A 13,940-nucleotide genomic window follows, 5' to 3' on the forward strand; every position below is an offset into this window, starting at 1 on the left:
TGTTACACACATATACACACATTTATATGCACATATGTTAAAGGAGGAGCATATGCTGACTGTTTTACTTGCTTTTCTATTTGCAGACTTAGAAATCACTTTTATATTCATTTGAATCTCTTTTTCTAGCATCATGAAGAGAGGTTTTGCTTTTCCTAAACTTGTATTTGTGTATGTGAAGTTTACATAATAATATAATAAAGTTTATAATGAAACCAGCATCTTTTAAAGAGCGATGCTCAACATAAAAACCCAAAATCACATGTTCATAAGATACGGAAAATGATGTTAAAATTTAATGAGCAATAAAAGCTTCAACATTAATCCAGAAATATGGAGTATATTGGCAAAACCAGAATCAATGTAAAAATAACTTCATTAAAGCTTTCACAAAAACAGCATTCAGACTCAATATCAGTTTTACACAGACATTTTTAATGGGATAAACTCTATGAAGTCAGAAGCTTAACTCCAGAGAAACAGATACTGACTGAGGTCTGGTCAGGTTTAGGAGGATAAACAGGAAGCGCTGATGTACATACACTGCTTTTGTACAGCATGTGTAGACCAGCAGGTTTTGCCCCAGTCACTATCGTAAACTCCTGTAATGGAGGAATTGTGTATCTTGTGATAAATTCTGTAAGTGTTAATAATGTGCCTTCATTATCAAATAATTGATTCACTAATATTAGTCTGTTGTTATATCGACTGTGAAAGAATATTGATTTATTTTTATACAGGATATTGGCATTATTCCAAATAAGAAAACCGTGAGGAGAAGTTGTGTTTATAAATCAGTCTCCATGTTGTGAGCACTTGTTAGTGAAGTATAGAGAGTTTGATTAGGAGTTTTTCAATTGAATAAATACACATTAAAATAAATACTAAACCCCCATATGAGAGAAATGAAACAGGGAATAATATTACAGATAGATGAAGTATTTAGAAGAAACTGTCTTATCCAATTAAATATCCAGTATAATGTAGACTGCCCTCATCATATGAGTTCAGCATGACTGATGTTTTAATATAATGAGTGTTGTTTTGTCAACAATCCATCAATTAGTGCTCTTTTATTCTGCTTTAACACACTTCCTCAGCTTGCGTTACTGCTGCATTTTACTGCCATCTAGTGGACATCTGAGCAGAGCACAAAACTATTTCAATCTGACTCAAGTCAGAGCCCAAATGGTTGAGAAGCCCCTGTCTGCAGCCTGCAGATCGGGAGGGGGCAGCATCTGGGGCGGGACTGCACATTCAGCCACGCCCACTTGTAGTTTCATTGGTTAGTGGAAACGTAATAGCGTTGATCGCCACTACAGCGTGTCAATAAACAGGAAATGCTTTTACAACATCTTAAATATTGCTTTTATTGTTAATCAACTCAAACATACACTGAAGTGGACATTCCTGCTGAGTGTTTTATATGTTAATGATGTAAACGAATGAATTATGAATGTAATCGATAAACGGTAATGTGAATTTCATAGTAGTATTTCTCCTGCTAAACAATATTACGACTCTTATATTAAACAGGATCCCATTTTCACAATGACGTCCCTTCACTTCTACCTTTCAGCAGTGCAGTGTTTTTAATTGTGGTATGTTGATGATTGTTGATTATTTTGCATCAGAATGTTTATTTTTAATAGACTCAAATGAAATGCAGCTGTCAAATGTGTCGTCAAATGTGTGGCTTTTATGGCTTTAGTTTTTAGAGGTTGCATATTTACACTACAGCAAACAAATAAAGGTGGAGTCTGAAGAAACTGCAGTGTTTTTAGTTCACTTTCATTTTGAGTTCAGGGTTACCTTTGATGAATGAGAGACGTCTCTGGAAATGTTCAACTGAAAATATTAACATTACACGCTGTGATTTAAGACTATTAGAGTATTGGACGTGTGTTTAAATCTTTCAATACTGCACTGCTTGGAGTTTAACTATGATTTATTTATTATGAGCAGGAATATGCTATTATTTATCAGGGGAAGTAAGTGTTTGACACCTTTACACTTATTAAATCAGTTTATTTCATCATATAATGGGTTTATTTTATTTTGATGCTGCTCTGAATATAAATGTTTATTATCTGTCATATGTTAATGTTCCAGCAGGAGTAAAATCCTTTATTAAATCTTCTCATAGTTTCTGGTATGTGTGTCGTCTACAAACGCGATCAGTTTCATCATCTAATATTTACTGATCCATCACTCGCTTTGTTCAGTTTCTCCATTGGAATGAATTAAGACAGTGCTCTACCGCCACCTACTGGCTGGTTTTAATTTGATATCGGTTCTACACTTTAATAAGTTACACATATATTCATAATCTAATAACACTGATTTAAAATGCAGTCTTCTTGGTGTATTTATAGTAAATACAGGATAAATACTTTAATAGCACTTTCTAACAACACGTCTGGGTCCATTTCTGCCCTGCACAGATACTGTAGATCTTTCAAAATAATTTTAATAATGATTTTGTTTATCAAGTTATTAATATTATCATTATTATTATGTTATTATAAGGAGTCACTTACAACATTTTTGATCTGTTTCCCTCTTTCTCTGTTCAAGTAAAAATCTGGCTGATCTGTTGTTGTTGTTGTTGTGTTTTTTATGTCAGACGTCTCCCCGACCCCTACCGCACATCTGTGTCTGCACATGCACACATGTACAAAAGGATGACTGTCAATATACAGAAAATAATGATAATTTTAAATACAGCAGGTCTTGACTATCATCTTTAATAAACATAAACACAACTGTACATTTTTCACAAGGGAATTCCCCTTCAGCATTGAAGTACCAATGCGCTGAGCAGTGCTTGCAGGACCCCCCTCTCGCCATCCCCAACAGACACAACACTTGTAAAACAGTATAAGCCTCTGCTTGAGGACACCTAAATAAAATCAAGAACATTTTTAAGCAGAACACAAACATAATTCAACATTTCACAACTAATGGAGTACTGTACAAAGTGCTGGCCATATTCTGTACTCTTTATCACTTACACACACACACAGTAGTAAACATACACACACATACACCCTCTTTCTCACACAAACATCAGTGAAGATGTGCGCACACAAACACTCTCTCTCTCACACACACACACACACACACACACACACATACACTTAACAAACTCTCTATTTCAAACACACACACGTAAACTCACACAAACAACACACATTGTCTCTCTCACACACACTTGTACACACACACAGTCTCTTTCTCTCTCTCTCACACACACACAGACTACACACAGACACACAAACACGTAAATACACACAAACACACACACACACACACACACACTCTCAAACACACATACACACACTCTCTAAATCTCTCTCTTTCTCACACAAACACACTTAGACGCACACATACACATACACACTTACACGAGCACACACACAGACACACACTCTCTCACACACACACACACACTCCCTCTCTCTCTTTCACACACACACACACACACACACACACACACGCACTGCTGCTGACAGCTCCTGCAGAGGATTCTGGGTAAATCTCTCGTCAGTCTTCAGCTCAGTTTCACTGATGATCCAGAATAATAAAGCCAGAACCCAGCATAGAGCGGCTCAGTGAATGTGGTCTGGACTGAGTGGATGAGGCTCATTGTGTCTCTATAGATGTTGTAGAAGATCAGAGTTCCTGCACTGTGATCCACAAACACTCCTATTCTCCTGCTGAGCGCCTCCACTGGGAGATCAGTGCGTGTGTCATTGTGTCTGAATGAGAAACTGGAGGAAGAGCAGAACAAACTCCAGGACTGAGCATTAAATCCAAACACACACTCAACACCTCCTCCCTTCCTCCTGAAGCTCTTATATGACACTGATATACACACACCATCATCTCCACTGCAGTCAATCTCCCAGTAACAGCGTTCACACACACTCTCTCTGCACAACACCTGAGGATAATAATCAAATCTGTGTGGATGATCAGGATACGGCTGATTCTCCTCCACACTCTTCACCTCTCTGTTCTCCTCAGACAGAATGAGTCGAGTGTGTGCTGTGTTTGGATCCAGAGTGAGGAAACAGACATCTGAACACAAGAACACACACATTTACAACCACAGCTGTGTGTGTGTGTGTGTGTGTGTGTGTGCGTGTGTGTGTGCGTGTGTGTGTGTGTGTGTGCGCTTGTGTGTTCAGAGCTGTTTGTGTGTGTGTCTGTCTATGTGAGGGAGTGTGTGTGTGAGAAAGAGAGAGAATGTGTGTGTGTTTATGTGTGTGTGAGAGTGTGTATGTGTGTGAGTGTGTTTGTTTGAGAAAGAGGATGCGTGTGTGTGTGAGAGAGAGTGTGTGTATGTGTTTATGTGTGAAAGTGTGTGTGTTTGAGAGAGAGGATGCGTTTGTGTGTGTGTGCGTGCGAGAGAGACGTGTATGTGTGTGTGTGTGAGAGAGAGAGCATGTGTGTGTGTGCGTGTGAGAGAGAAAGAGTGTGTGTTTGATTGTGTGTGTGTGTGTGTGTGAGAGCGCATGTGTTCATAGCTGTTTGTGTGTTTGTCTGTCTGTGTGTGTAAGAGTGTGTGAGTGTGTGTGAGAGAGAGAGAATGTGTGTGTGTGAGTGTGTGTAAGAGAGAGAGAATGTGTGTGTGTGTGTGTGTGTGTGTGTGTGTGTGAGAGAGAATATGTGTGCATGTGTGTGTGTATGTGCGTGTGCATGTGGTTCAAGTGTGTGTGAGTGTGTGTGAGAGACTGTGTGTGTGTGTGTGCATGTGGTTGCGAGTGTGTGTGTTTGTGTGTGTGAGTTTGTGAGTGTGTGTGTGCGTGCGCGTATGCTCATATGCCAGTGTGCGTATGCGTGTGTGTCATGTGTGTGTCTGTGAGAGTGTGTGTGTCTGCGTGTGTGTGTGTGTGTATGTGTGTGCGTGTGTGTGTGTGCGCGTGTGTGAGTGTATGTGTAGTCCTACATTTGTGCAGTCCTGCTGTAATCCTCGTATGTGTGCGTGTGTGTGTGCATGTGTGTGTGTGTGTGTGTGTGTAGTCCTACATTTGTGTGGTCCTGCTGTAATCCTCGTGTGTGTGCGTGTGTGTGTAAGAGTGTGTGAGCGTGTGAGAGTGTGTGTGTGTGTGCATGTGTGTGTGTGTGTGAGTGTGTGTGTGTAGTCCTACATTTGCGTGGTCCTGCTGTAATCCTCGTGTGTCCTCCATGATCCAGACTGTAAACACACACAGATGGAGAGAATGAGCTGTTTAGTTTCCCCCTCAGCTAATAAGCTAAAGCTAGCACTGAGCCGCTCAGCTACACGCTCCAAACTCTTGAGCTAAAACACACAACACTTGTTGGTTGAGCCGGGATGCACAATGAATGTAACACAGTGCGTTCTTTTCCTCTGCTGTTGGTGAAGCGAGCGCAGATACTGCTCATGTTGATGGAGACACCCTGCTGCAACATTCATTTATTACAGTGATCACACTTAGCTTTGCCATCGTTCTTCAGCACATGCAGCCTTTGAGCACATGTTGCAGTCCATCTCTAAACTATGTTCAGATTATTAAAGCTGCTCGCCAGCGCCCAAGTTCCTGACAGATTAGCAAGTGAAAAATACACATGTGTGCACAGAGAAGAGGAATCCAGATGTTGATTTTAGAACAAGAGTCTGAACATTAATCCAAGTGTCTGATTCCAGAATCTGAATCCATCTTCAATCCCCAACCCTATTCCTGACCTGATATTGTAGGATTCTTCAGCAGAAATGGAGGAAGAAGTTTCTCTGCTCAGCTCAAATGCTGAAACTGTACAGTGTGTCCCGCTTAATGTCACTGTAACTGAGCCAATACACTCCAACATTTACAGAGGAGATTCATTTCACACTCAATGATTTGCTCTTCATAGACATGACTGGAATACTCTACAAGCTGTATCTTCTGTCTGTCCTCACCCCATAACCCTCACAGAAAACTGAAGCTGATCACAAAAGAGCTTTCTAGTGTCTTTTTAAAGCCATTCAGTGTAAAAGCACAAGGCCAGTGCTGCTCCACATACTTGAGTTTGTCCAGTGTGTAGTTTGGATCCTCCAGTTGTTCAGAGAGCAGCTTGACTCCTGAATCTCCTGGATGATTGTAGCTCAGATCCAGCTCTCTCAGGTGTGAGGGGTTTGAAGTCAGAGCTGAAGACAGAAAACCACAGCCTTCCTCTGTCACCATACAGCCAGACAATCTACAAACACAGCAATAGTCCACATCACACAGTTGGACAATCACACATCTCTTTGTGTTGTGAAGATGCTGACTGCTGTTTCTGCTCATGTCAACAGCAGTGATGAACACACACATCCTGATCAGCTCTCCTTATTGATCCAGCCCTCGCATCAGCACACACACACACAAATAATGCATCATCTTAACATGGTTTTGTAGTTGATTTTCAAACATTATAAGTGTGATTTGTAGATGATCGACACCTAGATGCAGGATTACAGCTGGTTGTATGACTGTAAGACATTTCCTCAAATGTTGCAGAGGTCTGAGATGTGTAATCAGGAGTAGGGCTGGGAGTAACTGCCCATGATTTAATGCACTCACTTTGCTTGCCATAATTGGAGTCAGCACAGGAGGGCGCTCTAGACTAATAGGATTTAAGTGAGACAAAGCAGAGTAAGAGCAATTCACGTTTGTTCACGAGCTAACAGGTACAGCTCGGAAGAATGTCTTGAGCTTTTAGTGTCCCTTCGGCAAGCAGAGCGAGGGATGTTTTGTTTATTGTTTGATTTATTTGGAAAATGTTAGATGTTTTGTAAATGTTTGTTGTTTATTTTTCTATATTCGTTTGTTTTCTCTAGTTTTACGGTGCTTTTGGTCTTTTGGTGATTCGGTGTTTACAACAAAGAACTGAGAAAATGATGATTTATGTGATGAACTTTATTGCATCCAAATAAACCATTTTAAATGCCCCCGTCAAAACTCTCTGCCTATTTATTGAAAGCTGAAGGGCTGCTATACTGGGAGATGTCAGACAATATTTATTAATAATCGCCTTTAAAGATATCCTGATGTCTGATAATCTCGTCTCTCCTCTCACATCTGTCATGAGACATGTCCACACACCACTGCCGGCCTGCACACACACACACACGATCTCTGAAGAGGAATAACTGGAGAAGAAAGAAATGCTGGTGAACTCCTGTCGTGAGACTTTTATATGTTTAGAAGAAACTGCAAACTGAACAAACAGCAGAGCATGTCTAAACTTCACCAGGACACAACAGATATAAATATAAAAATATAAAATATGAATAAATAATTCAGAGGTAATTCATTATAAAGATCCTTAAAATAAACTGATTCCTTTAACTTTAAGTCACATTTGGGTATATTGGAAAAAGAGAAGCTCTGAAAGTGCAACATTTCATAATAGACTAAGTAAAGCTTTTAAATATATTTATAGATAAACATTCATTATTAAAGCTATGATTAAAATCACAACCCTGTAAATGTTTTGTTTGTTCTTCTGTCAATCCACTGAATGGGGCTCCACATGAGGTAACCCAATATGAAACTGTATCTGTAGAGTGGAGAATCATTTACCTCAGTGTGTCCAGTTTACAGTGTTGACTCTTCAGTCCATCAGAGAGAAGCTTCACTCCTGAATCCTGCAGGTCATTGTTACTCAGGTCCAGCTCTCTCAGCACACAGTTTGAGGATTGTAGAACTGAAGACAAACTCTCACAGCACTGAACAGTGAGTTTACACATGACCAATCTGAGAAAGAAGAACACAGATTACATTAACAGTGTGATTTCAGTCATTCATCTGATGTAAAATCAAACTATGAGGTTAATAATACGACTAAACTATTGGAATTAGTGTCAGTTAGAATTATTGACTATTGTTATTTATTAAAACTGAATATTAAATGTCATCTAATATATTGTTGAATATTTTGAAATGTAAGAAAACTGCTAAATTTGAGTTCAGATAAGAGGACCACGATACTTTATATATTCATGAACCTGCAAATTGCAAATGATCAGAGCCTGTCAAACCTGCTCCAATAAACCAATTCACAGATAAACTATAAATATATATATATATAAATTTAATATAAATTTATATTATATATAAATATATACCAATTCAGATAAACTATAAATATAATCATTAAAATATGAAATATAAATAAAGATTTAGAGGTAATTAAATAAAATAATCATTAAATACACTGATTTCCTGAACTGATTAAAAAAAAGAGCAACTTTCATTTGAGAAGCAGCATTTTGCAGTTTCTCCACTAATGCTCTTAAATATATCTGGACATTTCCATCTCAATCTAAACACTTTTAATGTTGTAGAGTGGAGAATCATTTACCTCAGTGTGTCCAGTTTACAGTGTTGACTCTTCAGTCCATCAGAGAGAAGCTTCACTCCTGAATCCTGCAGGTCATTGTTACTCAGGTCCAGCTCTCTCAGCACACAGTTTGAGGATTGTAGAGCTGAAGACAAACTCTCACAGCACTGAACAGTGAGTTTACAGCGCTGTAGTCTGTGTAGAGGACAGTAAAAGACACTGTATTATTGTGTGTGAGTGTGATGTAATTATTGAAGTGTCTATAATAAGTGATTTCTTCTCATAGGGAAAAGGAAAAGACTCCTTTAACTCTTCAGAGTTGCTTTAATGGTCACATGGAGGAAGATCAAACATTTGTATTTCATTATTACATAAACTTTATAAAGAGAAGATCTCTGACAAAAAAGAGTCGGCCAGACAGATTTATTTATTGCTATTTCTGTTCTTATATTTCTGATATTTCAAACCCATTCAGATCCTCATATTTGTTAAACAAAGCAAGACTCTCATATAATATTAACAGACAGAAAATATGACTTTACAAGCTGTATTGCAAATAAATCCCATCAACATCTTCATATTAGTCAATAATATTCCTGAAATAAATATAAAACTGACTGAATATTGTGGGAAACCAGTTTATTATGTTAACCAATCATATTGTACCTGTTTGGTGTAACCCCACCCCGTGGGGGTCAAAGGGGTTAACCCGGAAAGTGAATGAGAGAGTTGATAGGAAGTGCGTTGTACATGCGTGTCTGTTTAATAAAAAGTAATCTGTGAAACGAATGAAGAGTTTACTCTCATGACATGGTGTCAGAATCGTACTTTATACCCACGAGCAAGCTCGCCCAGTTTTGGAACTGACAATGTCCAAGTTCAACCCACCAGAAGCCTTTGATTTCGCGCAGCCTGCAACCTGGCCCGCGTGGATCCAGCGGTTCTCCCGGTTCCGCATCGCGACGAAACTGAACAAGGAAGACGGTGAAGTACAAGTTAACTCTCTGTTGTATGCAATGGGCAGGGATGCCGAAACGATATTCGGATCGTTCACGTTTGCCGAAGCTTCAGACGCAAATAATTACGAGACTGTAGTCGGCAAATTTGATGAACATTTTGTGCCCAGGAGGAATGTTATTCATGAGAGAGCCTGTTTTCATCAGCGCACACAGAGATCGGGAGAGACTGTTGAAGCTTTTGTCAGGTGTCTTTATGAACTGGCTGAATACTGCGAGTTTGGCGCGAGCAAAGTTGAACAAATACGGGACAGAGTTGTCATAGGGATTGCAGATCGTGACGTTTCTCAGAAGTTACAAATGGAACCCGAACTAACATTGGATAAAGCGGTCAAGATCGCCCGGCAGTCGGAGCTTATTAAGACGCAAAATGCGAGCGGTGGAACAGCCGCTGATGTGAGCGCCGTACAGCACGGACATTACAAAAGTTCAAAGCGGTTTTCGGGGCCACCGAAAAAGGAAAAAGCTTTAATCTGTAATCACACACACAATGAGAATAATTGCCCTGCACGAAACAAGAGGTGTAGAAGATGCAATAAGCTGGGACATTTTGCAATTGCATGTAAAACTAAAAATGTCAAAGAGCTTGTAGTGTGTGATAGTGAAACTGGCGATTCATTTTTCCTGGGCTCTGTAATGAATGAGTCAGCTGCAGAAGACAGGTGGTGTGTTACTTTGCCTATTCAAGGCAGGTCGGTCCAATTCAAAATTGATACCGGAGCCGACATCAGCATCATGTCACGCTCAGTGTTTGAAAGCTTACAAGAGCGCCCCCCGCTGGTTAAAACAAGTATAAATGTGAGAAGCCCAGGAGGAAAAGTGAATTGCATGGGGAAATTTCTAGCAAACACTGAAAGAAAAGGGAAAAATTTTGAATTTTGGGTTTTTGTAATTGATGGGCCATTTGCCAACAATTTGCTTAGTCGTAGCACTGCCTGTGAGATGGATCTAGTACAGAGAGTGGATGAAATTGCAGACCACAGTGATGTCTATGGAGACATTGGCTTGCTTAATTGTGAACCTGTAAAAATTGAGCTAAAGTCAGATGCTACTCCCTATAGTCTGTCCACCCCTCGAAGAATTCCCTTTCCCCTATTGCCTAAAGTGGAAAAAGAGCTCGAACGTATGCAGTCCTTGGGTATAATTTCCGAAGTGACTGAACCGACCGAATGGTGTGCCCCAATGGTGCCCGTAGTGAAAAAGAATGGTTCAGTTAGGATTTGTGTAGACCTGAAACGTCTCAATCAGGCTGTAAAGCGTGAGCGTTACATTCTCCCAACGTTGGAGGATATAGCCCCCAAGCTCTCAGGTGCGTGTGTCTTTTCCACACTAGACGCATCCTCAGGGTTTTGGCAAATTCCTTTAGACCCAAACTGCGTAAATTTGACTACATTCATAACCCCAGTAGGGCGGTTTTGTTTTAATAGATTGCCGTTTGGGGTCACTTCGGCCCCTGAGATTTTCCAAAGGGAAATGAGCAAACTCCTAATTGGACACAAAGGCACGGTAGTTGTCATGGATGACATACTAGTCTGGGGTAAAGATCAAAATGAGCATGACGAGAATCTTGGGGCTGTTTTGAAAACTATCAGAGAGTCAGGTCTGAAATTAAATCGTGATAAATGTCACTTCAACAAACCTGAGCTACGGTATTTTGGGTACACCATCAGTCAGAACGGTATCAAGCCGGACGCAACCATGGTAACAGCGATTACTGAGATGCCTAGTCCCACTAATGTGACTGAGCTAAGGCAAATTTTAGGAATGATCAATTATTTAGGCAAATTTGTGCCAGGGCTTTCAACAGTGCTGCAACCAGTTACAGCTCTGCTGAAGAAAGATGCAGTCTGGATTTGGTCCGAGGTCCAGGAGCAGGCTCTGAGTAAGGTAAAATCCATGTTGGCCACAGCTCCTACTCTGGCATATTATGACCCTGAAAAACCCACAATGGTTAGTGCTGATGCGAGCAGTTTTGGGTTGGGAGCTGCTCTGCTTCAAGTTCATGGTAATGTGACGCGAGCAGTCGCATTCTGCTCGAGAACTTTGACTGAAGCAGAGCGCAGGTACTCACAAATTGAAAAGGAGTGCTTGGCGGGAGTGTGGGCCTGCGAGCGTTTTGCTCGTTACCTTCAAGGATTGGAAGAATTTTGCCTGCAGACAGATCATAAACCGCTAGTTCCACTAATAAATTCGTATGACATTGATCGTGCTCCGTTAAGATGTCAGCGTTTGCTAATGCGATTAATGCGCTTCAATGCAAAGGCAGTCCATGTTCCAGGTAAATGTTTGGTGGTGGCGGACACGCTTTCTCGGAAACCTTTGAGTGGGCACTTCCACTCAGAGATGGAAGATGAGGTGAAGGCATATGTTGAAGCAGTTGTTGCATCTAAAGAGGTGTCACAATCCAAGCTTGATTCCATTAGGAAGGCTACACAGTTAAATGCAGATCTCCAGGCAGTGATAGGTTTTCTCAGCATGGGTTGGCCAAAGCACATACCCTTCCCCTTGAGTCATTATCATACAGCCAGGGCTTCATTGTCTTTTGTCAATGGGTTAGTCTTGTATGAGGACAGAATTGTTGTTCCTGTGTTGATGAGGGAGGAAGTGTTAAGCCGAATTCATGAAGGACATCAGGGGCTCGCAAAGTGTCGCCAGAGGGCAAAGATGTCAGTTTGGTGGCCAGGACTTGGCAATGACATCAACAGGATTGTTTCAGGGTGCATATTTTGTAGGACTCATAAACCTACACAAAGAAAAGAACCCCTGATCACTACACCCCTGCCTACTGGTCCCTGGTGTAAGATTGCTGCAGATTTATGCGAGTTGAATGGGAAAACTTACTTAGTAGTTGTAGACTACCACTCACGTGACATTGAAATAGCTCACCTGCAAACACTATCCAGCTTTAATGTTATCAGCAGACTGAAGTGCATGTTTGTGAGATGGGGTATTCCCAGGGAGCTTGTATCCGACAATGGCCCACAGTTTGCCTCAGCTGAATTTAGACAGTTTTGTACAGACTATGATTTCCATCATACAACTTCAAGTCCTCATTTTCCCCAAGCCAACGGGGCTGCAGAGAGAGCAGTTCAAACTGCAAAACGGATTCTCTGCCAACCTGATCCTCACCTGGCATTGATGTGTTACCGTGCGACTCTGGTCGTTGCAACTGGACTTAGCCCTGCACAATTAATGACTGGACGGCAGATTAGAACCAAACTGCCAATGGTTGAGGAAAAATATCAACCTCAACCCAATGATCTTAAAGCAGTGGAGAAGAAAGATAAAGCTGCAAAGGAGTCTTACAAGTTCTATTATGACCGGAGACACTCTGCTCGCACACTGCCCGAGTTACATCCTGGAGAGAAGGTTCTTCTTAAGCTGGACAGCGAAAAGCACTGGAAAACACCAGCGATTGTGCTAAAAAAAACATCAGAACCAAGATCGTACTTGGTGCAAACTCAAAAAGGAGCTGTCCTGCGTAGAAACAGGAAGCATTTGCAAGCAATGCCATCGCAACCAGATGCTACAATCCAAGCAGAATTGCAGGAAGAAAAAGAACCAGCTCTGTCTGGGACTGAACATTCAAATACTCACACAGTTGACCCAGCAACACCTTTACTGGACACTAAACCACCAGTTACGACTTCCAGTGGAAGGGTGGTGAAAACGCCCAAACGTTACTTAGACTTCTTGGACTGTTTCAGGTTATAGAAAGGAATTAAGATTTGAGTTAATGAAAAAAAAAAAAAAACAATATCATTGCTTGTTGTTGCACTTTAATTTGGGTATGCTGTTAAACATAAACCAATGTTTAGGGTTTGTGTTAAAAGTGGGAAACATGATCTTCTTTTCTAAAGAGGGAAGATGTGGGAAACCAGTTTATTATGTTAACCAATCATATTGTACCTGTTTGGTGTAACCCCACCCCGTGGGGGTCAAAGGGGTTAACCCGGAAAGTGAATGAGAGAGTTGATAGGAAGTGCGTTGTACATGCGTGTCTGTTTAATAAAAAGTAATCTGTGAAACGAATGAAGAGTTTACTCTCATGACAAATATAACTTTACACACATGAACATCAGTAAATAAAGAGACTCAGTGATGGGCTGAACATCTGCAGAAACACAGCTCATTTAGAGACGCCCCAAAAACACCAAAGAACACCAATCAATGATCATTTCAGCAGAAATGACACTAAAGAGCAATATTATATCTGATATAAACAGGGTTTCTCATATTTGACTTCACATTAAATATGAAATATTCACAATAAATAAACAGGAATAAAATACATCACAGCATATGCTCATTACCTCATCAGACTTTACTGCATTTCACAACGGAAAAGTCATTTGTGGCGGCATTTATTTGATGGAAATGTTTTTATTTTACCTCAGTGTGTCCAGTTTACAGTGTTGACTCTTCAGTCCATCAGAGAGAAGCTTCACTCCTGAATCCTGCAGGTCATTGATACTCAGGTCCAGCTCTCTCAGCACACAGTTTGAGGATTGTAGAGCTGAAGACAAACTCTCACAGCACTGAACAGTGAGATTACAGCGCTGTAGCCTGTGTAGAGGACAAAGAGCAACACAA

The 13,940-nt window shown here is 40.6% G+C and overlaps 2 protein-coding genes across 3 annotated transcripts in view; one reads left to right on the forward strand and one right to left on the reverse strand.

The window, feature by feature from the left end:
* si:ch73-389k6.1 overlaps window positions 1–13,940 on the forward strand; it is a 778,105-nt gene that overhangs the window by 660,679 nt on the left and 103,486 nt on the right. The window lies entirely within an intron of this gene.
* Window positions 1–13,940, reverse strand: part of LOC101886924 (NACHT, LRR and PYD domains-containing protein 3-like) — a 50,480-nt gene that overhangs the window by 26,817 nt on the left and 9,723 nt on the right. Inside the window, exons 6-12 of one of the 2 annotated variants that reach the window (XM_073948157.1) lie at window positions 13,740–13,913; window positions 8,353–8,526; window positions 7,572–7,745; window positions 6,031–6,204; window positions 5,157–5,203; window positions 3,883–4,083; window positions 3,396–3,773 (exon numbers count right to left, since the gene is read on the reverse strand). In XM_073948157.1, coding sequence (XP_073804258.1) covers window positions 3,709–3,773; window positions 3,883–4,083; window positions 5,157–5,203; window positions 6,031–6,204; window positions 7,572–7,745; window positions 8,353–8,526; window positions 13,740–13,913 — 1,009 coding nt within the window. In that variant the 3' untranslated portion in view covers window positions 3,396–3,708. Of the gene's footprint in view, window positions 1–3,395; window positions 4,084–5,156; window positions 5,204–6,030; window positions 6,205–7,571; window positions 7,746–8,352; window positions 8,527–13,739; window positions 13,914–13,940 lie in introns of both variants that reach the window. The other variant, XM_073948156.1, reaches the window with a different exon arrangement.

The sequence above is a fragment of the Danio rerio genome, chromosome 4 (assembly GCF_049306965.1).
Source record: "Danio rerio strain Tuebingen ecotype United States chromosome 4, GRCz12tu, whole genome shotgun sequence".
NCBI lineage: Eukaryota > Metazoa > Chordata > Actinopteri > Cypriniformes > Danionidae > Danio > Danio rerio.